Source organism: Streptopelia decaocto, assembly GCF_964273445.1.
Source record: "Streptopelia decaocto genome assembly, chromosome: 22".
Lineage (NCBI taxonomy): Eukaryota > Metazoa > Chordata > Aves > Columbiformes > Columbidae > Streptopelia > Streptopelia decaocto.
Window position 1 is genome coordinate 1,353,276 of NC_138677.1, and position 25,612 is coordinate 1,378,887.

Below are 25,612 nucleotides of genomic sequence, written 5' to 3' on the forward strand. Positions count from 1 at the left end.
GATAGACGGTTTACATGACGAATGGGAAGATATCAAGCAGAAGGGTTAGAGCTCATTTGGGGACAGAAAAAGGCAGCATGACCCTGTCAGTATCAAACTGTATACACTGACTAAACAATTGTCCTAGAGCAGCCCTGAATAACTTCAACTCACCACCCTCCAAGATCTGAGGCCCAGATGCTGGCAGGAGGTTTCTGTTAAAGCTCAGCTGGATTTCCTGTCTCTGTGAGAACAGCACAGAAGTAACGGGCAGAGTCCCGGGGGTGCAGAGCTTGTAGAGACAGAGATGACTCAGATAGGGAATTATTCCGGGAGACTGTGGCTCGACCCTGCACTGCTGCCCCGTAATCCGTGGTACCCCAGTAGGTGATGAAGGACACACGGTCGGGTTTGCCACCAGGTTCCTGACGGTACCACAAAATGTGATAATCCTCGAATTTGAATCCGGATCCGCGGCAGGAGAGGAGCACGGAGTCCCCGGGCGCTCGCAGCCCTCCGCCGGCCTCCACCAGCGTCAGCTGCGCCCACAGCCCTGCGGACGGAGAGCGCAGGCAGCCGGGCAGGGCGCGCACACGGCCCGAGCACGTTCAGCCGCCGGCCCGGCGCCCCCCGCCCCGACACAGCGCCCCCGCCACCCCCTCTGTCCCGGCAAAGCCCCGCGCCCGCGCCAACGCCCCGCCTGCCCTCCCCGGGGCTGAGCCGCGCCTGCCCCGACCCGTGTGCCCGACCCGCTGCCCGAAACGCTCGGTCTCGGACTCTTCCGCCCTCCGCTTCCCCGCTAAGGAAGGCGAGCGCCAGGAGACAGCGCGCCCGGCGCGGGAGCAGCCGCAGCCCCGCTGCCCCAGGACGGGCAGGGCAGCCACAGCTCCGGGTCCAGCCCCGGGCTCGCTGTCCTCCCCGCCCGGCTCTCACCTGCCGGCCCCGCGGCCAAGGACAAGGCCAGGAGCCACGGCCCCAGCCCGGGAGCCATGGGGCCCTGCGGAAAGGGGCCGGCCGGGAACCGCACACGCGCCGAGCGGAGCCGCGCTCAGCCAGCTCCTGCCCGCCCCGCCGCCTCGGCCCCTCCGGGCCAGCGCCGACGCCTCCGCCCGCCCCGACACACCCGGCCCGGCCCCCGCTGCCGCGGCCCCTTGGGGGCAGGAGAAGGGGCGGTGCGGGGAGGCCGCGGGGCAGGGCCGTCGGCAGAGGAGGAGCGCGGTGCCCCGGCAGACCAAGGCTCCTGTCCCGCGGCTCCCAGCGCGGCTCCGGCGCTGTCCCGCCTTGTCGCGCTGCCCAGCCCTGCGGAAGGGGGTCGCTGCCTCGGCCGGCCCCCGCCCCAGCGCCAGGGACGGGCTGTCGGGCCGCGGCGTCTCCTCGCAGGACCCTCCCCGTGCCCCACACCCCAGCCCACCCTGGCCTCACTCCCATCCCCCGCCCGCGAGGAGAAGAGAAGCGGTGGAGAAACGACCCCGCTCATTACTCATCACTCTCTATAACTACCTGAAGGGAAGTTATAGCCAGGTGGGGATTGGTCTCTTCTCCCAGGCAGTTAGCAATAGGACAAGGGGGCATGGGCTTAAACTCTGCCAGGGGAAATTTAGGCTGGATATTAGAAAGAAATTCTTTACAGAGAGAGTGGTCAGGCATTGGAATGGCTGCCCAGGGAGGTGGTGGACTCGCCGTCCCTGGAGGTTTTTAAACTGAGATTGGACATGGCACTTAGTGCCATGATCTAATAAACGGACTAGAGTTGGACCAAGGATTGGACTCGATGATCTCTGAGGTCTTTTCCAACCCAGTCGATTCAGTGATTCTGTGATTCTGTGATTATCCGTTGCCTCACACTCTCCACATCTCAAACCTCACCCGTCCCCACCACCACTGTAGCTTCTCAAGTCCTGTATCATCTGTCCTGCCTCTTGCAACCTATTCTTCCCCTTTTTTCGTGCAAGACTTTAGGGCTGTTCTGTGTTCGACCGGTGTCTTTGGCAAATGCCTGCTGTGCCTTGCATGTTTAGGAAACAGTGGAGGTGGGCAGTGGGTGATGCTGGTAGGGAGGTGCTGGGGCTGCAGGGACCTGCTCATGCCCTCAGGAACATTATCTCCTTGTCATCCTTCCCAGAATGACAAATGATCCCATAGATATGGAAATACAAATAGTAGGAACTAGTCTCTCTTAACTGCCTCTCCCTTTCTCCACATTTGCCCTGCCTGTACCATTGTCACACCTGCCTGGCCCACCTCTACCCCACTCCATGCTTCAGTTAGAGCCCTGTTACTCCTTTGGCACTGGTTTGGCCCGAGCCAACTCTGAACCGAAAAGCTGAGAGGTGGTTAAGAGGAAGTACTTGGAATTGCCAGGGCACCCTTGGGTGTCTTTTCCTGTCATTCCTGCTGGAGGCGCTGTTCTTGGCAATACAGATTTTGCACGAGCGGAAATGGGGCTTAGCTTAACGTGGTGTTTCAGAGCACAGTAGTAAATCGCAGTGTCCTCGAAAGAGGCAGTTGCTATTTCTAAGGGAGCTGTTCTATTTTTGTAGACCACCATAGAGAATTTGCCATTTCGGAACTTGGCATTCCCTGAAGCTGTAAATGCTTCCACGAGAAATGTTAAGGTTTCCTCGGGGAGCTGGCGGTACCAGAAGAAATTCAAAACGCTGTCACTGTCCTCAGTGGTGGACTGGCAGGGCAGAACCACTTGCTGCCCAACTGTGGCTGACACTTCAGAGAAGAATTGCTTCTGGGGATCACCTCCAACAAGACCTGCAACACAGGCAGAAATGTGTCTGTGGAGCACTTTACTTCCATCCTGCTCTGTGCTTAAGGCTGTGTTTGCCACCAAACCTTTCTGTCTTCCCAAATTAAAGTTGAGATATCTGCTTCCATCAACCCCCTGCATTTCTCCCCAAGCTCATCATCTTGTCAGCACAGACCTTCACATAACCTACTAAAAACTGCAAGAGACAATAGGAAGTGCATGAATACACCCACCTGACTGGATTAGCAGGACATATGCTGGCACAGCCATGGTGAAGATCATTGTTCCTGGCTCCAGAATCCTTGTCCCTCAGAAGACTCTCAGCACACTACAGAACAAGGCACTCCTGGCAGCACAAAGAAATAGCTGCATCCTGCAGAGTGTCCCAGAGCATGTGTGAAATAGTCACGCCTCTGGAGTGAGGACAGCAAGAATGGGGCCCATTCACCTTTTGCCTTTGCTTGTCTTTGCAGCAGAGAGTGGACAATCTCAGCAGCTTCTTGCACTTTCCCCTGAGTCCCCCTCTGCCTTTATAATATTTTCTCTGCAATGAAGATCTCTCTTTTGCTGTAGAGTGTATCTTCTTTTGTATGCTCTTTCTTGCTGGGAGGGCTTTTGAAAGCACAACAGCACCTCATAACGTTCAGTGCTTTGGGAAACGCAGGTGTAGTGTTATTTTCAAAAGGTTGCGGGTTTCTCTTATTTTAGCCTCTCTTATTTTGGAAGCAGCTGTTCAGTATTTCTCCATGCCTGAGGGCTTGGAGACATGGGGTAGAAGCTGTTAAGGGGCAAAGAAAGGTATTTTAATGGGTGAATATATAACTTGCTAGAATAGGGTGATGGAGTCCTGGTTCCAGTGGGTGGGCTCAGTGCTGGCTGGGGCAGGGCAGACTGATGGGGTGATGGAGTGGGGGGATCTGGAACCCCATCCCCAGTGCAGCTCTACAGCTCTGCAAGGCATGAGGACAGGGGCTGGTGATCTCCAGCCCCTGCTGGCACAGTGGAAAGGAAAGGGACTGGGACTGGGACAAGGCCAGAAGGCAAAATCCTGGTGTTTGGAGCCAGTGAGCAGAGAAATGCCTAGGGAGCAGCCCTGATACTGGGAGAAACTGCTCCTGTGTAACACTTTTCTCTCACTCCAGCTTCCTGGCAAATCCACAGCCTTTGCTGTGTTTCTCATTTTGTTGGCTACTTCACATACTTTGGAAAGTGGAGGCTTCACTGCTATGCATCCAATTCTGCAGTAACACACTCTGTCAGCCAAGGCTGCAAGGTGAGGTTGGTCCTGTAAATTGCAGACCCTCAGCTGAAACCTGCTCAGGTGGTGAACATCCCCTGCAAAAAGCAGCCACCACTCTTGGAGGACCCAGCATTGCCCAGGAGGTACCTGAGCTCACTGGTCCCAGATGACAAATACCAGAAAGAGGGATTTTGGTAGGAGGTAATGGTGCAGGTGACTGTGACAGACTGCTCAACTGAGGTGGACACCTTGAGAGCCACAATAGGAAGGAGCTGGTTTGGTGTAGCACCTGTGGGAGGGTGACAAGGCACCCATGATTCCGCCTTGGTACACAAAGTACGAAGCCCCGCAGCCAAGGAGGAACAACCCCATGTACCAGTATGTGCTGGAGACTGCTCAGCTGACCATGGGTGGTCTGGCTGGACACCAGGTTGACAACAAACCAGTAATATGTCCTTGCCTCAAGAAAGGAACACATAAAGTAAACCCCTTCCTTTTGTACTCTCTGCCACTTGAGACAACAGCTGTGTCTTGGGCTGGTGAACAGAGTGGTGACTTCTAGCTATGCTAAGGCATTCCAAATACTGTCATTTTGAATTGAACTAAGAATACAAACTGGTGTCAAACCATCATTGTTTGGGCCTGAAATCAGTAGTAGTTGAGTGTGAGCCTTTCAGGGGCAGGAAACAGAGGGCTGAAGATACAGAAGGTTGTATTTCAGTGCCTGTGCTGTGGGCAGTTCTCTGCCAGGTTTGTTCTGTTGTTCAGCTACACTCAGGCTTCTTCTGGCTCTGGCTGTTCTGTGAAGGGCATGGACAGACCAGTGGAGAGTGACCCTGCTGTGACTGGCAAATCCTCTCGTGACGAGTGACAAGCAGGCACACACAAAGATGCTCATGGTCATGCACACCTGTGCAGAATCATGCAAAAATATGCACCAATAAACACTTGCACAAACACAGACAAGTACAGACAAGAAAACACATGCAAAAACATGACCAGCTGTGCACTCAACTGGGGAAATCATGGTGATAACCCTAGCAGGGATTCTGGGGAGCATTATGGGGAAGGACAAGGCCTTAAACATACTAACAGTGTTTCTGGGTACCCAGGGAGACTGCATAAAGAGGGGAAGTGTATTGGGAGCCTTGTGGAAGACGTTGTATTCAAGAAGTCAGTGACCTTGGGCAAAATATGTCTGCTATATCGAGCCTTGCACTAAAGGCTTCAGAAGCTCCTAAGTTAGCATGAGTAGCTGCTGCAAGCGAATCTGCTGGAGTGCCCTGTGCCAGCCTGTGCTGTGCTCTGGTTGGTGTTATGGCAGAAATCACTTTTTGATGCATCAGGAGATGATGTATGGTGTTGGTTTAGTGGATTTTTGTCTTTGTTTTGGTTTGGTTTTGTGTGTGGGTTTTTTTTTGTGTGTGTGTGTGTGTTTGTTTTGGTTTTATTAGTTACTTAGTTTGTTTCACAAAATAAAAGGCACCACAGCATGGGAGCAAACCAGAAGGTCTTTCTGGATGGGATCAGCAGTGTGTCTTGCAAAAATCCACCTGGGTCTGTACAACACTGCATGAATCCAGGGATCTCAGCATCTGAAGACCCACAGGGCCCCCCTCAAACATTCATAATCCTCATGTTCCTCTTGTCATTCATTGTCACTCACAAAGCTCAGCCTGTCCCACTTCAGAGCCACACCCATAGTTTACTAATGGTCCACCCATTAGACACTGCAGAGCTCTGGTCTCCCTCCTTGTTTCCCTTATCACTTACTGGGAGACTGGTGTCATTGTGTGCTTTGTTTATCACTTTCCCTTTTCCTTGTTCTTCCCTTTGAAAGGAAAAGAGACTTAATCTGCCAGACATAGTGAACCAGCCATTCTAACTTTCCACATGCATTTACAATGGCATGTCCCGAATTTCCTCAGGTGAGCAAGTTCCTCAAGAAGCTGAAAGTCTCCTGTACCCAGAGGAAATAAAGTCTCTTGAGTCAAGGCTCTGGGAGGAAACCACATGGTGAACTCAGTCTCTGAAGTGTCCCCCTACAACTCCCACAACACTAAGCCTTGGCATTCGCTTTCCAGGACACTAGAGATGCTACAAACCAGAAAGAAAAGGAAAGCTTGGCCAAAAGGGCAATCAGTTTCAGATGTAAAGTGGGTGTAAAAATGCACTTAGGTCATGTGAAATGTAATTCTGAAATGAGTTTGTATCCCCATATTTCAACATATCCAACCATATCAGATGTTCTGCATTTCTTGCAAGATCCTGAATCCGTCCTCACAAGTGTTTGTGTACGTGAACAAGCATGACAACAGACCTGAATTCCACCTCCAGGTTGGATCAAATTCTTATCATTCTTGCCCCATCCAGGTGGGTATGGGGCTTCTCATCCACCTTCCAGTACCTCACATAGACATATTTCTCCAGGGGCAGAGACTGAGCTTTGTCACCTCAGAAGTCATCACTGCCAACAGCCACTCCCACAGCCTACTGAGGTGCCATCATTGTATTAATTAGAGCGTGTTGGCCTGCCACCATGGCTGCTTCTGTCAGCTTCCACAACAGATGCTTTCCAGGGTCAGTTCTTTGCTTTCCAAAACAGACTAGTGTAACAAGAGACATGCACAGGTGGCCAAATTCAATCCCAGAACTGCAGCCACCAGCATCTTTCTGTTGGGTGGAGAACTCACAGGGACTCAGGGACATGGGAACTTCCCCCAGCAAAGCACCGGTGGGTCCCCAGAGCTGGAGGAGAGACATGAAAAGCAGGAGAACAGCTCAAAGAGTTGAACAGAGACTCTTGTCCAGTGCCTGGCTGACAGGGCTTTCTCACATGTTGAGGCTTTCACTGATCCCCAGATGCAGGGCTAGAAAGACTTTTTCCCTCCTTTGGCTTCTTTGGCAAGGAGATAAAACCACAGGAGCAGTCATGTCTCCAACCAAAAGCTCCCTTTTTTCCTACAGTGGTCACTGGTGGAAGCTGAGAAAAGAGGACAAGCAGCTGGGATACTTCTCCTGAATACTCACTGCTGTGTGCCCCTCAGTTTCAGCAGCTCTGGGGTGTTCCTGTGTCTGCTGTGGCAATGGACCCTGGTGGCAAGGAAGGCCAACAGCAGCCTGGGCTGCAGTAGAAAGGGAATCACCAGCAGAACAAGCAACACGATCCTTCTTCTCTACTAAGTGCTGGTGAGGCCACCTCTGGAGTGCTGGCTCCAGCTTTGGGCACCCCAGTACAAGAAATACGCTGAAGAGAGACCAGCAAAATGGTGCAGGGACTGAAGCATCTTTCCTATGAGGATACACAGAGAGGGCTGTCAATGTTCTGCCTGGGTAAGAGAAGGCTCAGGTGGGACCTTGGCAATGCGTGCAAAGAGCTCACAGGAGAGAATTGAGAGTCTCCTGAGTAAGGTGTCCTTGGGACTCCACATCTCTGCCATAAAGAGGCTCTGTAGGGTGAGAAATTAAATCTATTAAAGTGCTCAGGCCAAGGAAAGACATCAAACTGTGACTCTTACTGTGTTCCAGGTTTGCAAAGGCCAGATAAATGTTTTTCAGCATTGGGAGGTTCACCTTTGGCAGTCAGGCCACAGCTGGGCTCCTGACAGCCCTCCAGGTCAGAAGGTGCTTGAACATCCTCTCAGGTAGACATATGATGGTAGATAAGAAGTGCCTCTCAGCTCCAGGTCACATTGCTAAAGGGTCCTGGGGCACCTGAGGGTTCATGTAGGAGCCTGAAGGAAGAGATCGAGCAGTCTGCGGTCAGGCAACAGTAGGATGCAGGCTGTTTCTCTGTGTTCTGTTCCTCCTGGGCATCATGAGCAGCCCAGCTTGCCACCAGCACAGGAGGAATGTCCATGGTGAACTACTCTTGCCATCCAGTGCCCAGCCAGAGACAGAGACCTGCATGTACCTCTCACAGAGCTGGAGATGAGCCCCTTTGCAACCACTCCTGTCCTCCTTGTCCCTTGGTAGTGTCTGAAAGGAGGTACAATCGGGAACAGCCAAAGGTACCAGGAAGGAGGAGTCAGATTCCCTCTCCCCACAGCAGCTTTCTCTCCCTTATCCCCAGACCACAGATAAGGTCCTTCAAGGGAAATATATCTGGGAATAGCACATACTGTACACATCCTACCCAGGGTCAGACACACCTCTGGCAAGAGGACACAAAACCCTTTACCACTTTCTCCCCATCCCTTCAGGTAGCAAAATCAACTCCTTGTCTGGACATGATGCCTCCCAGAAGGGTGAGAAGAGAGGATCACCTTATAAACATCTGGGTGTTTTTGCCTACAATGGGATCTGATCTCATTATGGAATGCAGTGCAAAAAGTATTTTAGGATGGTGCAAGACATGAGATACTTAGAAGAAACAGCAGAGACAGGGAAGAATCATGGCAGTCTGGCCTGGAGCAAGTACAGGAAGGTGGAAGGAGGCAGGGATAAAAGGGACCAATCGCATGTGACCTTGTGTCTGATTCATCTGCTGGCCTGGCCATTCCTGTTGCTCTGCCTTATTTGTCCACCTGTCAGTAGTTCCCTGGAAACACAGTTAGGAAGTCCAGCTGTGACAGGGAGCAGGGTTGATCCTTCACTCTGTGCCCCTGAAGCCTCTGACCATGGGCTGTGAACTGCTTTGTCAGCTACTCAAGCCACACAGAGCTCCTGGGGACTGGCTGGAGCCCACAGTCTCTTCCCAAAGGTCTCCTGCCAGCTCTCACTCACCTCAGACCTCCAACCCCTTAGGCCAACGCAGCCTACGTCTCCTTTGCTACCCTGGTCTCTTGTTCTCACCCATAAGCTATGAGCCTGCTCATGGCTATTCTTCAGAGACAGCTCTTCACACTCTGTCCATCTCCTGATGCAGAGGGCAAACCCTCTACCCTTTCTTCATTGCCTGTCCCTTCTGAACAGCCTGTAGCTGTTGACAGCCACACTCCAGTCTTGGGATCCATCCCACCTAGTTTCTGTAACAGTCACAAGGCCATAGCTTGCTAGCAGCACAGTGGCTTCCAGCTCCTCCTGTTTGTTGCCGATGCTGCACGCACTGGTGTAAAGGCACTTCAGCTGGGCTGTTGGCTGCATCACCTTAGAGGATGTGTGGGCAAGCACAGCCACATTGCAAGAAGAGCCAGAGGCCATGAATGCAATTGCAAAGAGCAAGTTTTATTTTAGTTACCTCTCCACTGGGGGATCTCTGAAGCCGGACCTAAGCTCCCAGGCAGAGACAACATAAGTGGGGACACAGGAATCTCAGACATGATAAGGTACCGTAGCATTTCTGTCGGGTCTATGTTATCTAATACAGAAGTTCTACTTGTTAAGCACACAAGGTCAGTAAAACAATAAGTGTGATGTATGTGCTTTCTTTTTACCCCAGCTGCGGGTCACTTGAGCATGTTTACCTTTCTCCTCTTCACCCAATCTTCCGCAATTCCCATACAGAGGAACACCCCTTAATTTCCTTGAAGTATTACACCGGTGTTTTCCTGTTGGCTTCTATTATTTCAGAAGCCTGTGGCTCATCTCCACGAGACCTGAAGTCTGCTCCAGTGTGGCCAGTACGTGGCGGGGGCTGAACAGGTTCAAGCGGGACAGACGAGGCAGCCCCGGCGGGCGGAGCGGCAGCGCCCCTTGGCGGACACACTTACACTGTCCCCCCGCCCCCGCCACACCCGCCCGGCCCCGCCCGCGGCGGTTCGTGTTCGGCCGCAGCCCCGGCTCCTCTCTCCGTGTCTCCCACGGCGCAGTAATACACCGCCGCGTCCCCGCGCCGGGGCCGTTCGAGCCACAGGGCGCTGGACCGGCGGTCTGCCGCCACCGACAGCCGTCCCGGTGGGTCCGACAGCGCTTTGGAACCTTTAGTACCCCACACGAGGAACGCGGGACCTCGTCCCGGGAGCTGACGGTACCAGTAGATGTCTTCACCGGTCCGTATATTGGGGTGTGAGCAGTTGATGCTGATTTCGGCGCCCTCGGAGGTCTCTGCTGATGGTTCCTGCTGCACCTGGGCTCTGCCCACAGCCACTGCCGAGGAGTCAAAGAATTAAAAAACTGATAAAACTCCCAACCCTGAGTGCTGTTTCCCAGAACAGATGCAGCAGAAGCCATCCTAAACAAACAAAGATGATGATGATGATATGATGATATGATGATATGATGATATGAGATGATGAAATGGGATGAGATTGAGATGAGATGAGATGAGATGAGATGATGAGATGAGATGAGATGAGATGAGATGATGAGATGAGATGAGATGAGATAGATGAGATGAGATGAGATGAGATGAGATGAGATGAGATGAGATGAGATGAGATGAATTTCTGGAGAGTGTTGATGTGTGCAGTAATGGAAGTGTCCATTAATAGTGGGGGGAGAGATGAATGCATGAATGATAGGTGCAACAGTGAAGTTATTGAAGAAGAAGGTGGAGAAGGGAAAGAACAAGAAAAGAAGGAAAGAAGGAAAGATGCAATAACTGCATTATTATGCAGCCATTATATGGAAAGATACAGAGGAAAACAAAGAAAAATGGAAAGTTAGACAAAGAATAGAGCAATGAGTTTTCTGAGGGAATATGGAATGGAAGTAATGGAACAGGAGGATGATTCGAGGGGCAGATCCATGAAGAAGCCAGGGGACGACAGCATAGAGGGAACTGCGGGGACCACCCCAGTCTCAGCCCCGTCCCCCACCCAGACTCGCCAGCCCCGCGCACCCAGGAGCACCGCGGCCAGTCCCGCCAGCCCTGCGCCCCGGCACCGCCGCATCCCGCCGCTCCGCCGCCCGCGCCTCGCTGCCCCTGCCAGCCCCGGTTCTCTGCTTCGGCCGCGCCTTCTCCTCTTCTTCCGTCTCCTCCTCCTCCGTCTCCTCCTCCGTCGCCTTCTTTCTCCTCCGTCTCTTTCTCCTCCTCTCCTCTCCTCTCCTCTCCTCTCCTCTCCTCTCCTCTCCTCTCCTCTCCTCTCCTCTCCTCTCCTCTCCTCTCTCCTCTCTCCTCTCTCCTCTCTCCTCTCTCCTCTCTCTTCTCTCTTCTCTCCCCTCTCTCCTCTCTCCTCTCCCCTCTCTCCTCTCTCCTCTCTCCCCTCTTCTCTCTCCTCTCCTCTGCCAGCTCCGCCCTGGGGCTGAGTCCTGCGCTGACGCCCCTCGGGGTCTCGCCCAGGCTCACAGGGCTCCGTTGCTGTGAACAGCCACAACTTTATCTCCTGGTAACTGGACTTTGCCCCTTCTCCAGCAAGAAGAATCCCGCACAGCACCAGCTGCAGCCCTGACCCAGGAGATGGACCAGCTTCCCAGAGCTGTCTCTGAGCTTAGGGGCTGGAATAAGCAGCCACTGATTTTGTGCAGCTGGGAGTGAGCATTCCAGTGTGGGACATGAAGGTGTTTGTGGGTGGAAGACGAGAGCAACCATCAGTACTTCGGTTTTCCTGTGCAAGCCACAGGGTCTGTCCTAGTCACAGCACAGTGATATCAGACTCCATGTTCTCTTCATTCAATACCTGTCTGATCGAAGGTCATAGTCCTTGCCTGACACAGCACCTGATTGATGGACTGCACAGGTACATTTAGGATTGGCTTGTACAAGAGGGAGGCCTGTGTTCCATCCCAAAGACACTCAACAGTGCATGGGAAGCAGATCCACTCAGGGATGGCCAGCACACGGTGTGCAGGGATCCTTCAGCCATTCTCCTTGCCCATAAAACAAACCCCATCCATTTGAACTCTCTAGTGTTGGGGAGAGCAGCTGTTTCTTGGCCTGGAGAGGCAGGCAGAGGGTACTGGCAGCTATGTTGAGACACACCCAATATTGTTACACTGAATTAATCTAAGAATTCAAACTGCAGTGAAACCATCCTTCTGAAATGAGGAGCAGAAGAGTGAGAGTTTTGTAGGGGTAGGAAAAGGAGGTCTCAGGAGACAGGGGCTGCATTTTGGGGCCTCTTCCTTGGACAGATCTTGAACAGGCTGGTGCCATCACCACTCACCTGCACTCAGACTCCACTCAGACCCTGGGAACCTGCTGCTCTGTGGTGCTCATGGACAGAGCAGTGGAGAATCTCCCTGCCATGAGCAGCGTGTTTCCTCATAATGTGTAACACACAAAGAGGCACACACACCGAGGCTCATACACAGCAGCATGAAATTATGCACAAATTTGTGCTCTCACCCACATCTGCACAAACCTGGCTGCTCACAAGTACACACAGAAAAATAACACACATAGCAACACCATGAACCATGGTGTTAGAGAAGTTCATGGACTCTGCTCATGACCCCTGGGGACCAGGTAGTGTAAGCAAGGATGGGGTCAAACCCAAGCAGCAGAGCACTCACACCTGGGAAGGAAAAAACAAGGGACCATCGGGGTGAGCTGAGGTGGGCTGGAAAGTCAAGGACTTGACATGTCCTCATACATAGGAGTCCAAGTGTGTCCAACTGATGATGGCCAGAGTTTCTTCCTGAGAAAGACCCAAACAGACCCAACAGACTGGCTCAGGCTGACACCAACTCTGTCCTCTGGACACATTTCACACTTGATTCTTCTGCTTGCACTACTGCATTCCTGCCAGAGAAATCCTGGGGCCTTTCATCCCAGGGATCAGAAGTATGTTTCATTGAGGAACAGACATGGCACAAACCTGGAAATGAAAAGGCAGCAGTGTTGGAAAGTAAAGCACAGCCCATATAATTAGCTGTGATGGTTTGCATCCAAGATGAGCTTGCCATAAAATTGTTACTTCTGCCAAGGGTGCCTCTGGTCCTGCGGCAATGAAAGATAGATATAAAAAGGCAGCCTAAGTCCCTGCTCTCTCATCTACCTCCCTTTCCTCCTTCTGCTTGGGAACCAGGTAAGTCTGAAGCCTCTTCTTGACCTATTCTGACTTGTCATCTCTCATCAATGGACATGTCTGCTGAGATTTGCTATGTTCTGTCCTGGGGTTTAGATCTTCTCATGACAGAAAGAAGTGGAGAGACGCTGTGCTTGCAGAGGTGCGGGAACATGGGAGAAGGGGTTTTGGTTTATGTACTAGGAGAGAGGCTCTATAGGCCAGGCTTCTCTTTGTAGGGCAATGAAGACTGTGTGGCTCCTGGCACAGCTTCCAGCTCCCCAGTCAGAAGTGGCCTTGGTTTCTTTGTGACAGGGTAACCAGGCTGCTCCTCACCCTCTCTTGTGCTTCCTTTCCTCCCTTCTTCTCTCCTAGGTGCACACCCACACTCAAGACATGTCCTGCTATGACCAGTGCCTGCCCTGCCAGCCCTGTGGCCCGACCCCACTGGCCAACAGCTGCAACGAACCCTGTGTCAGGCAGTGCCAGAACTCCACCGTTGTCATTGAGCCTCCTGCTGTGGTGGTGACCCTGCCCGGCCCCATCCTCAGCTCCTTCCCACAGAACACTGTTGTGGGCTCCTCCACCTCTGCTGCTGTTGGCAGAATCCTCAGCTGTGATGGAGTGCCCATCAACTCTGGCTGCTGTGACCTGTCTGGCATTTCCAGCCGCTACTTTGGCAGAAGGTACCTGCGCTGATAAAGACGCTGGGAAAGGCCCAGGGAGACACCTTGAGGAACTCAAAACATGGTGCTGGGCAAAGGATTGAGATATTGGCTGTGTTTTCAGTAGAGCTGAATGGCTTTTCCTTTCCTTTTTACTTTGTTTGCTTCATTTCCCCTTGGCAAAAAGGCTCACCCAAGGCCAGCCTGGTGGAAACCACGTCTCTCATCTCCCTCTATGGGGCAAGCAGACAAACACCATGCATGAACTTCTTCCTGACTATGGACTGCAGACTTTCAGATTCCTGTGGGGATTCCTGCACTGTTGTCCTCTACTTGCAGTGACTTTGTTTCCCTCTTTTGGTTCATTAAAGTTCTGCTACATTCAAACCTGTACTCCATGTGGTCTTTCCCTGCGTGGAAACTCCCCAAGCTACCAAAGGAGAAGGGCATTACTCTGAGGTAGAAGGGGGTGAGGGCACAAGGGAATCCTTCTCCATTGATAGAGGAATGGGAGGATGGGACACTCTGCAGTGGCTCCTCTTTTGGGCATGATCCCTTGGAGCTGAGGAAGTCATCCCTGGCTGCTCTGCTGCCAGTAACCTTCAGGCCTTGCCTTGTTGTGTCTCTGCACACAAATGCCCAGAAAGGCAGGAGCCCCTGAGGATTCAGCAGCCCCCTGAGCTCTTGAGGAAGGGCATTCCCTTGATATGGCCAGAGATGTGCGGGGGTGAAAGGGGGTGGGTGCAGAACTCTGGAATCTGATTTGTTTTGCAGAATGTTTTGAGTTGTAATGCTGGGAGCAACCCTTGGAATGGCCCATAGCTACTGCTGCACCTTCCCCTCTCCTCTATCACTCAATATAGGGGCCATAGCCAGCGCACATGGGCAAGAGGAGCAAGGAAAAGTCACCCATGCTGTTGAAGGTGTCGAGGGTGGAAATTGGAGCTAAGCACATGGAAGCTGAGGGCAGTCAGCACAGAAATGAGGACAGTGACATAGTGCATTTCTGAGTGAGATCAAATTGCTCTGACACAGAGCATGCAGGAGAACGTGAAGATCAGCATGGACGTGGTTACTGGGTGCACATGGCAAGAGAACTGCAGGTGGGCTCAGAGCTCTTGATAGTTTCATTGGTCCCCTCAATGAGTGTGATCAGGAACTGGCTTCCATTTTGCATGGAAGGCATTCTTTTTCATGTATATCGCATCCTTTCTGATTGGTGGAAATGTCTCTTGACATCCACTGCAGTCCCATATGTTATTTCCTTCGTGAAAATTTAGATATCTTGACAAAAATATACAAGTGGAAGTGTGGTAATCCCCAAAGCCATGTCCTGCACCAAGAGGGAGTTGTGGCTCATGAAGCATATTTCAGAATGACAGAAGGCCAAAAGTTTATGAGGGCATTTCACTTGCACATCTGAAATGTCTTTTTTTCTGTAGTCATACTTTAATAAGAATCATCAACAGGAGCACAGCTGGACTTCCTGACCCTACTGCACTAAACCTCGCAATAGGCAAAAAGGTACCTCAGGTCCTTTGCACTGATGTTACCATCTCCAACTGTCCTTGTAGAAGAGGGAGGAATGGCATTTCTCCTGATGGATGAACAACCCCTTTCGCCAAAGCTCTGCCACAGATCTGCTACTGGCTCTTGGCATGACCTCTAGTTTGGTTGTGCAGCTGAGGACATCTTGGAAAGGGGTACAGGATCCATGCAGTTTTTACACTTTGAACTATTGGCATTGTTGCCAGAGGCTGGGTATTTATAATGGTGATAAAATCATGCTGTGGCTCTGCTTTGCAGGAGGCAGGCACTGAGCTGTCTCAGCCTTGCTTCCCATTTCATTGCTGTGGCCTCTTTCTATGGCCCAGATATCTTCACCTACATGGGACTCCTCCTCAAAAGCGACACCAGGTAGAGCAGGGGCTGTTCTTTACATCATTCTTAATCCCTTACTCAGCCCCTTGATGTATATCTTAAGAACCAAGGATGTGAAAGCTGCTCTGAGCAGGTTCAAGAGCTGGTATTTGTTCTCATGAAGTAAATAACTGGTCATCACCCTCACCCAAAGATCACTGTACATCAAGGAGTTAGTGATCCATGTGACAGATTACTGAGGATACCTTGTCCTCTGCTGTGCTGTGCTACATGTGGGCAATTACACCACCTGCACCTGCATGCAAAATATAAGGAATAAAAAAAAAAAGGGCAGCACATTAATTTCAACTGGAGAAAAGAGGAAAAGAATGCATGAACACCACAGGGCAGACAAAGCATTTCTTCAGCTGCTCTGTTGTCATGGCTCAACCTGAGCTGGCAATACAACCAGGATAGCCGCTCACTCACCCCCTCCCACACCCACTCCAATGGGGAGAAAATAAAAAGGGAAAGAAGAAACTTGGATTGAGATAAACAGAGTTTAACAAAATAACAAAATACTAACACACTACTAGTAAACATATATATAAAATAGAAATAAAAGATATTCAAGGCAATTCCTCCTGAACATGCTAACCAACCAGTCCCAGGAAACAGCACATGATCTCAAAACCAATCCCAGGGAGAGAAGAGAGAGGAGACAGGCAAAAAGGCTAAGAGGCCATGTAGGCAATACACCACCTGCACCTGCATGCAAAAGTAAAGAAAAAAAAAAAAGGGCAGCATATCTGTTACAACTGGGAAAAAGAGAAAAAGAATGCATGAATATTCAAAGGGCAGCCAAACCATTTCTTCAACTGCTCTGTAAATTAATATTGTTCCTGCATTTCTCTGCCTTTTGAAGAGAGGGTATTTAAATTAAAGTGAGTCTAGAGACTAGTTCACTAGTACCTACCTCCCTTCTGATGTCCCAGCCTGTGTCTGTAGCCTCAGGGGAGTCTGGCTTGTCCCAGACACACACCCTTCTGCTGCGCATGAGGCTGCCACTGCGGCACCGCTCCCTGTGCAAGGACAGGGGCTGGTCCCAGACCCTTGAGGAGATCAACAGGGTCAGGTGGAAGCTTCTAACACTGCAGCATTTTATTTTCCTTGTAATATGGGAATTCTTTGTGAGGTTGCAGCAGTGCAGATGTTCTCTCATTTTTATGTTATCCATTACACACCAATTTGGGATGTGGAGAGGCTCTGTGTCTGGAGAGGCTGTGACAGCATTGACTCTGCTCTGGTTTGTCTCTGTCTTACAGTGAGAAAGCAGCTGACTGAACCACTGCCAAACCCTGGAGCTCAGTAAGCTGATGGGGCTGGCCAGTGACTGATTTGTTACCTTAACTGTAGGCTCTGAAGTACTTGCCTAGAGCTGTCTAGAGGGGCTGAGAGCTGGTGTTCAGTGTCCTGGCTCTCTGTGGTGTGTGTCCATGATGGTGCTCAGGTACATGTTCCTCTGGCTGTGCTCATGTGAGCATTCACATGTATTGTGTGTGCATGTGGTAATACATATGCAAATGTGCATGTGCACTATTGTTCTCTGTGTCTGTTTGGGAGACAGTGTCTGTGAGCGTGTACGTGTTTTAGCACACACACGTGCCTTCATGCAGGAGAATATGACTGTGTGTGACTGGCAATTGTGTGGACATAGGTGTGTGCAGATGTGTGCTTTTGTGTGTGTACAGCTGTGTAGAGGATGCTTGTTCAGCATTTGGCTGATAAGTCTTATTCAGTTACTGATGCCCAGGTGCAGCACAAGCATTGCCTCTTTAGTCCTTGGGCTATTATGGGCACACGGCAAAACCCTAAGACATGTTGTGCCTCCTTTCACAAACTTTGCTCTGCAGCTGTGGCCTTCTGTGGAGACAAAAGGAAAAGGAACAAGAAGACAAGCTGATAGGTTATTTGCTGAGAGGTACTCAGCCCACTGTATTAGCCGTTTTAAGGAAAAGGCATTTACAGGCCTGGTTGGGTTTGTTTATGGTGTAGCCTCCAGTGGGTCTGCTCCAAGTCAGTTTTCTTTGACTCTTTTCTTCACCAAAGACCCTGAATCTAGATGCAGTTCTTGAGGCATGCCGGCGTGTTCTTCACCACAGCACAGGCTGGGGAGGCAGACACCCAACCTCACCACAGCCCCCAGGTGCCACTGCTGGACAGGTTGATCTCAGAGCTACAAGCAAGCAGTGGCAGGAAGGGAATCAACCTCAGAGCACACACCACATTTCTGTACAGTGCTGCAAGCTGTGGGCACCAGTGTGGGCTCAGTGCACAGTAATAGGCAGCGCTGTCCTGAAGCTCGGCATCCCGCACATGCAGAATCACCTGGGAGGTCTCCACAGACATTGTAGAGGAGAATCTCCCTGAATCCCCACGAGTTCTGAACTTGCTCACCCACAGCAGCATCTGAAGGGGCTGGTTCTGATGCTGTTGGTACCAGTAGATGTACGGATCAGAAAAGCTGGTGGAGAAATTGCAGTGCAGAGCTGTGCTGTGTCCCACCTGGATGGTCATTTCTGCTGGGAACTGGAGCACAGAGTCCTTTTGGGCATGACCTGTAAAGCCAGAAAAGGGTTTCAGCTTTGCTTACCTGTGTACCAGTCTATCGTTTCATCAGCTTGCTCATTGTCCCCACTTTCCATCTCACTGTTCCTAAACTCTGAAATGCTGAGCTCTTTGCCCCTGCACACGTCTCTCTGAAGGTTCTTGCCACTGCTCTTCCCCCAGATTGTCTTCCTATTCAGCAAGACTGACTGATCTTCCAGCCCGCATATCTGTCTCTGAGCTACGTTAAATGCTGGTCTCCTCTTCAGCACCAGAAGACATGAGCTGTTTCTTTCTCATCTGTGACCAGATCTTCTTGCTTTTACAGTTCTTCCATATGACACACCACATGCTCTGCCCTTGTCCTGTCCTCGCATGGCATTTCAGCTCCTCGCACATCTTGTTAACCTATATGCTGCATTGCTCTATTCCCTTGCATCTTTCCCTCTTCGGGCTTCATATATATTAGCAGCACATTCAGGAATTCTCAGTACCTGAAAATTTAAGGTGACGTCTTCTTGCTCCTCTTATATCCATTACTCCTGGCACCTTCCGGATTATTTGCCACACTCATCTGCAGCCTCTGCTGTCCCCACAGAAACACTCCCAGATACCCCAGGGAGTTGGGACTCACATCTCCTCACTACCACCATCAGCAACACAAAATCTTGCCTCATTCTACCCAGCCTGAAAGTCACATCTCACCAAAGTCAGTCAGTTCCACCAGGGCTGCCAGGAAAATCAGGACCATGTCATGCACTTCCTTCATGGGGTGCCCAGGGACCTGCCAGCACAAGGGACTGGCTGCTTGCAACTTCAGCTCTTCTGCCTCTGCCAGATCAAAGAGGCCTCCAAACCCCAGCCCAGAGGGTGGAGCAAAACTCTCCCCCTGCTGCTCCACACAGCTTCTTTGGGTCTGTCCCCCAACCTCCACCACAAGAGGACTCTCTAGAGCACGGGTGTCAAACAAAGGCCCATGGGCCGAATCCACCCTCCATCTTGTTTTATCCAGCCTGACACTTGGTTTCTACCCAGCAGTAGTACCAAGCTCCTTGTCCCCAGCTTCCTGCCAGTGGCTAGTCCCATGTGCAGCACGTGTGACACACGTTAAGCCGCAGGAGCAGGAGAAGGGCAGGAGCTGTTGTTGTCGCTACAGGAGAGTGGTGAGCCTGTGTAAGTCATAGGTGAGACGGATGGGAGACACTAGTAACTGCCTTGAGGCATTCAAAGACAAGACAGACAAGAATTATGTGGCATAGGGGAAGGGGGGAAGGGGGTCTTAAAGGGGGACTCTCAACTGGGTAAACATTTCATTTAATTTTTTAATAAATTAGCCAGATATATGAACTTTAACAATTACATGTTATTTAAAAAGAAGTACCTGTAAAAAAGATGTTTTCTAACTATCAGCCAGGGTGTCACTCATTAATTCTACATTGTTTTCCATGGATAAGGCCATGTCTGTGGTCCATCACTTGTGGCCATGCTTGCACAATGACATGCTGGTGTCATTTAATAATATGTTGTTTAATAACAGGACAGCTCTGGGGCATGAGCAGTAGTTAGGCATTATTCTGCAGTCCTGGCCACTTGCTAAAGTTCATGTATCTGGCTAATTTATCAACTGAAATGGGACTGCCCAGTTGGGAATATGCCTTTAAGGGGAAAGGTCTTGAGCAGATGGGGTAAGAAGGAAAGTGCCTGCTAGGATTTGTAATGGTGAAATAAAGCAAATGTCTCTACTGGGGGGCAGGGGATGGGGGAATAAGGAGAATGCTCCTCATGGGGAGTGATAAAAGGAGAGTATCAGTAGGCAAGTCCACCCCTAAAGGAACATTCTCCGTATTCCACCATGGAAGAATAAGGAGAATGTTCATACCAGGGAATAGCATTAAGGATAATATTGCTGTCCAAGGGATTGCCGATGGGGGAATGAGGAGAATGCTACTGGGATAGATGAAGAGGGAGAATTGGTGGAGAAAGAGTGACTGCTGTTGATGGGGAAGGGGGGTTGAAGGAAAGGTGAGCCTGTGTGAGAGGGCCTGATTATTATTTAACCTGGTCCTAAAGGATGTCTTGGTCTTTTACTTAGGTGGTGCACCATACCATCTCTGGTGGAACAATTTGAATCCCAAGATGTCCAGTAAGAGAAATATTGATGCAGAAGGAAGACAATTTAATGACAGATGGGAAAGCAAATACTTGTTTGTGTTTCAAGGAGAAAAAACAGTATGTCTTTTGTGCTATGAGACAGTGTTGGTGATAAAGGAGTACAATGTTTGCAAGTGGCAAACACAAGGCCCAGCGGTGGAATCCTAAAATTACATTCAGTCCTGAGAAGGCAACTGTGAGGCTGATGTGGCGCCCCTGGTGAAGATAAGCTTGTAAACAGCCTCCAGCTGGATTTGACTCCATTCACCACAACTCTTTGGGTCCGACCTTCCAACTAGTTCTTTACTCAGAGAAGAGTATGCCTATCCAAGCCATGAGCAGCCAGTTTATCCAGAAGAATGCTCTTGGAAACAGTGGCAAAGGCTTTAATGAAGTCTAAGCACACAAAATCCACAGCCTTTCCCTCATCCACTGAGCATGTCACCTTGTCACAGAAGAAGATCAGGTTAGTTAAGCAGGACCTGCCTTTCATAAACCCATGCTGAATGGGATTGATGGTTTAGTTGTCCTGTATGTGCTGCCCCCAGGCGGTGTTACAGGCTCAGGGAAGAGTGGCTGGAAAGCTGCCTGGCAGAGCGATCTGGGGGTCTTGATTGGCAGCCGGCTGAATATGAGCCAGCAATGTGCCCAGGTGGCCAAAAAGGCCAACAGCATCCTGGTTTGTATCAGGAATAGTGTGACCAGCAGGACTAGAGAAGTGATTGTGCCACTGTACTCAGCACTGGTGAGGCCCCACCTTGAACACTGTGTTCAGTTTTGGGCCCCTCATCATAAGATGGACATTGAAATACCAGAGAAAGTGCAGAGAAGTGCAGATGAAGCTTGTGAGTGACATGGAGCACAAGCCTTATGGAGTTGAGGTAACTGGAGCTGTTAAGCCTTGAGAAAAGAAGGCTGAGGGGACACCTTATTTCTGTCTGTAACTACTTGAAAGGAGGTTGTAGCATGAAGGGTGTTGGTTTCTTCTCCCAAGTAACAAGTGATAAGACAAGAGGAAATGGCCTCAAGTTGCACTAGGGGAGGTTTAGATTGGATATTGGGAAAAAATTCTTCATGGAAAGGGTTGTCGAGCATTGGAACAGGCTGCCCAGGTCAGTGGTGGAGTTACTATCCCTGGAATTCAAAGGCTTTTAGATGAGGTTCTTAGGGACACGGTTTAGTGCTACAGTTGGGTTATGGTTGGACTTGATGATCCTGAGGGTCTCTTCCTGCTGAAAGGATTACATGATTCTATGGCACTCAGGATGATCTGATCCATAATCATCCCTGTCACTAAGGTAAGACTGACAAGCCTGCAGTTCCCTGGATCATCCTTCCATCACATTTGCCAATTTGCAGTCCACTGGGACCTCCCTGGTTAACCAGGACTGCACATAAAAAATTGAAAGCGTCTTGGTGAGCAACTCCACCAACAGAACCCTTGGGTGGATCCCATCTGGCCCCCTGTGCTTCCTCATGTGCATACACATCTGTCTGTGCCTGTGGGTCTATTTGTGCCCGTGTGTTTGCATAGTTCCAAATGCACATGCGGAAGTGGGTGTCTGCCTGTGTGTGTGAACAGGCACAATTCTCTGTGTGTATGTGCATGTGTTTCTGTAAATACATGGGTTTTGCACGTGTGTGTGTGATGCCAGTGAGCATGTGTGTAAGCGCATGTGCAGATGTGTCTGTAGATGTCTGTGTTTGTCAACGAGCTTTTCAGAAAGATGGACACAATTCCAAAGATATAGTGATTTCAAAGTGGGTCCATCTTTCTGAAACACATGCAAGTGTTAGTGTGCAAGTACTTATAAGCACATGCAAACTCTTAGTTGACTATGCGTCTTGGGGATGAATGTGTGTGTGTGCATGGGTTCCTGTGTAACTAGGTGTGCACACACATGTGATTTTTATCCATCCTGACATAGAATCATAGGATATCTCGAGTTGGAAGTGACCCATAGGGATCACTGAGTCCAAATCCCTACTGCTCGCAGGACTACCTACAATTAAACCATATAACTAAGAGCATCGTGCAGATAGTCCTTGAACTCTGTCAGGCTTGGTGTCATGACCACTTCCCTGGGGAACCTGTTTCAGTGAAGAACCTTTTCCTAATTCCAATCTGAACTTCTTGGATACAGATTCATTCCATTTACCTGTGTCCTATCAATGGTCACTAGAGAGAGGAGATAAGCACCTCCCCATTCACTGATCCCCTCAAGGAAGGTGCACACTGCAATGAGGTCCCACTTCAGTGTTCTTTTCTCCAAGATGAACAAACCAAGTGACCTTGGCAGCTCCTCATAAGTCTTGCCCTGGAGACCTTTCATCATCTTGGTCACCCTACTCTGGATAAACTCTGATAGTTTGATGTTCTTACGTCATGGCACCCAAAACTACACACAGTACTCGAGATGGGGCCACACCAAGACACTGTAGAGTGGGATAGTCACCTCCCAGTTGGCCCTTTTGGCTGTCAGGCCACACTGTTGATTCATATTCAACTTGCCATAAATCCAGACTCCCAGATACTCTCCAGAATCTCATCCCTCAGTTTGTATATATAACCAGCATTACCTCATCTCAGGTGGAAAATTCAGTACTTGCTCTTGTTAAATTCATATGGTTGGTGATGGTCCAGCTCCCTAGTTTACCCAGATCTCTCTGCAAGGCCTCTCAACCCTCAAAGGAGTCCACTGTTCCTCCTAATTTAGTCTGTGAGTAATGGGAGGATGGAGCCCTTGGCCATTCTCTTTCAGAGACACTGAGCATCCTCGGCTCTCTGTGCAACGTGAGGGTGGAAGGGATCAGCCTGAAAGAATGGCACATGTCTGACCTCTCCTTCTGCTCTTCCCTCCCCGGGGTTCTTGCACAGCCAAGGAAGCTCCCTGTACCAGGGTGTCTTGCACAGCACAGAGGTACAAGGCACTGTCAGACACCTCGACTTCCTCCACCTGCAGGACGCTGTATTTCCCCGTGGTGTTCAGAGTTGTGCTGAAACGGTCGCTGCGCCTGAGGCCAGGTCCTGCGTGATATGAGACCAGCTGGGGAGCTTGGCCTTTCCTCTGCTGGTACCAGAACAAGCCATAAAAGTTGGGTGCCTGGTATGTGCAGGTTGTTTGGAAGGTGTCTTTCTGCTTCACTGTGACTTGTCCTTCTTGCTGGGTGACAGTGACCTGCCCCATGGAGCCTGGAAGAAAGTGAAGGTCAGCAGTTTTGCAGGAAAAGGCTCTGGAAAGCAAACCAGGAATGGATGTAAACCCAGGCAAAGAAAGCTCCTTGTCCCTTGCCCTGCAGGAAAGTCCAGATGCTTGAGGACAGTAAGATGGAGAGCACTTCTGGGCACAAGATTGGAGATCTCAGCCCAGTGTGGATTTTGAGAAGAGTTGTGCTGTGTCCCTGCTCCTGCTTCGACTGCTCAGAGGACCAGGGAACAGCCTGTCATGCCTGACCTGTGTGTCTGGGGACCAGCACCCCTCCAGCAGGCTGAGCCATCCATGGAGCTATGGAAAATGATTCATGTTGCTTCCCCACAGCTCTCATCTCAGAGGGCTCCTCACTCCCTGAGTGTATAGAATTCTGAGCCTGACAAAAGGGAACCCTGACTGTGACAACAACTAGGAGAGAAGTGTAAGCCATGGCTGGTCTACCAGATGAGAGGCAGAATAGGATATCCTATTAATGTAAATCGCATGAAAGCTTTATAATCCCTGGGGCAGCTTTGAAAAGATCTGCTAATTTCTGTTGAAAAGGAAGAAATGTGAGAGTGCAGAGACAGCTGGAATTTCCCATGAAGACAGCCTGTGGATCAGAAGAGTGAGACAGAGAGAGATGAGTTGAAGGTGAGAAGAGGAGAGATCTCTCTCCTCTCTCAAACAGTAAGAGCATCTTGAGAGAACCAGTGTAAAACCATAAATGTCAGGTGAATTTTCCAATGTTTTCCTGTAATGCAAGAATATTTTCCCATATGGACCTGATAAGGCTGGTGAGGCTTTCCACAGGAGAAGAAAGAATGTGTTGAGGAAAATCCAAGACTTACCCAGCAGTTGCCCCAGAAAGGCAGTGAGGACGAGATACCTGAGGTGCATGACGAGACCGACCTGCCTGTTGAGTGAGAGTCAGAAAAGCACCTCCCAGCCCCGAGATACCAGAGCTACCGGAAACCACTCTGGTGGGGGAGCAAATGTAGAAGTGGGGAAGACAACTGATCTGTTCTTCCTGTGCCTGAAATGCTCCTTCTGGGTTTCTCCCTCCTCCAGCAGCAACACTTGTGGCTCCCTCAGCCAAAGGCTTTGTCAACATTTCCACAATGAGGGACCCTGGGTCACGCTGCTCTCTGGGATTGTAGCTACTTTTTTGGTAATAGAATATTCTTCTGTTTCTCTCAAATGTCCCCTTTCCTGCCTCAGATGCCTGTGAACAACACCTCTCTCCCAAATCCCCCAAAACAGGAGATGATTCCTGCTGTGGAACTGCCCAGAGGTTCTGGCTGTGCCCTTTTCAGATGGGATAACCCACAGTGTGGGAGAGGAACCTGGCTCTAGTGGGGTTGCTGAATGCCACAAACCCAGAGGTGACAAGGACAACATATTCCTAGTCTAGGGAAAAGGGTGAGGGATCATCAGGGAATAGGATGAGGGACCAGTGGGTCACCACCTACTCCCAGGGAGCACATGGGGCACCCATCAGAGTGCTGCACTGTGAGGGCTGGGGACAGGTTAGCCCTGCACCCCAGAGCTGAAAGGGTATGTGAATGGGTGGGGGTACTGCAGGTGGGGACACCTACTCCCATCCCCTTTCCAGATTAACTCCAGAGTGCACCAGTCATGGCAGATAACAAGCTATTCATTACTGTTAAAGTGACCTGAACAGGCACAGACCAGTGTTGTGCTGAGCTGTATATATCTACTTGGCAATCCTGTCAATGTTGCCACAGGCACATTCTTGTATTGATTGGAGAGTGAAGCGCTGTGTTTTCACATAAATGTCCTTTTGCTCATAGGTAGAAATTAGGAGTGGTTTATTTCCCAGAATATCCCATGAAAACTTAAAGGACAACAATGCCAGCAAATCTCAGCATGGCCAACCAGATCCATTGCCTTTTGCAATATGCTCAAGCAGAGTTTGGCTTCATCTGGCTCTTCATTCTGCCGTCAAGCATTAGAAGTATCAAAAAGCTCTTTCTTCAGCTTCTTTGCTGAAGGCTGAATAAGGCAAGTTCTCTCAGCCTCTCCTCATGTCTCATGTTACAGACACACAGATGGGTAAATCTGGAATGGACCTCTGGAGGTCCTTGTGTCCCAACCTCACTCCAGAAAGGGTAACCTAGAGCTGCTTGCAAAGGACAATGTCCATATGTGTTTTGAGTACCTCCAAGAATGGAGACTCCACAACCACTCTGGAGTGCCAGAGCTCACTCACCCTCACAGTGAAACAGTATTTCCTGGTGTTCAAACAGAGTCTCCTCTGTTTCCCTTTGTGCCAAGTGCCTCTTGTCCTGTCACTGGATACCATGAAGAAA

General features: G+C 50.4%; 3 protein-coding genes across 4 annotated transcripts in view; 1 reads left to right on the forward strand and 2 right to left on the reverse strand.

Moving 5' to 3' along the window:
* Positions 1–25,612, reverse strand: part of LOC309449223 (T cell receptor alpha chain MC.7.G5-like) — a gene marked incomplete at its 5' end in the record, with an annotated part of 441,544 nt that overhangs the window by 302,123 nt on the left and 113,809 nt on the right. The gene's annotated exons all lie outside the window — the stretch shown is intronic.
* LOC309448946 (feather keratin Cos2-3-like) lies at positions 13,202–13,504 on the forward strand (the record flags this gene model as incomplete). Its single annotated transcript, XM_082070829.1, has 1 exon — positions 13,202–13,504. The coding sequence occupies one exon, from the start codon at positions 13,202–13,204 to the stop codon at positions 13,502–13,504; it is 303 nt and encodes a 100-aa protein (XP_081926955.1).
* Positions 17,398–24,203, reverse strand: LOC309448980 (uncharacterized protein). 2 transcript variants are annotated; one of them, XM_082070877.1, is made up of 4 exons: positions 24,131–24,190; positions 23,544–23,594; positions 22,928–23,281; positions 17,398–17,948 (listed from the first exon to the last, which is right to left on the reverse strand). In XM_082070877.1, exons 1-4 carry the CDS (start codon positions 24,177–24,179, stop codon positions 17,521–17,523), a joined length of 882 nt encoding a protein of 293 aa, XP_081927003.1. In that variant the 5' UTR covers positions 24,180–24,190; the 3' UTR covers positions 17,398–17,520. The 2 variants fall into 2 exon arrangements, with proteins under 2 accessions (XP_081927003.1, XP_081927004.1); XM_082070878.1 differs by lacking the exon at positions 23,544–23,594 and having other exon boundaries at positions 24,131–24,203.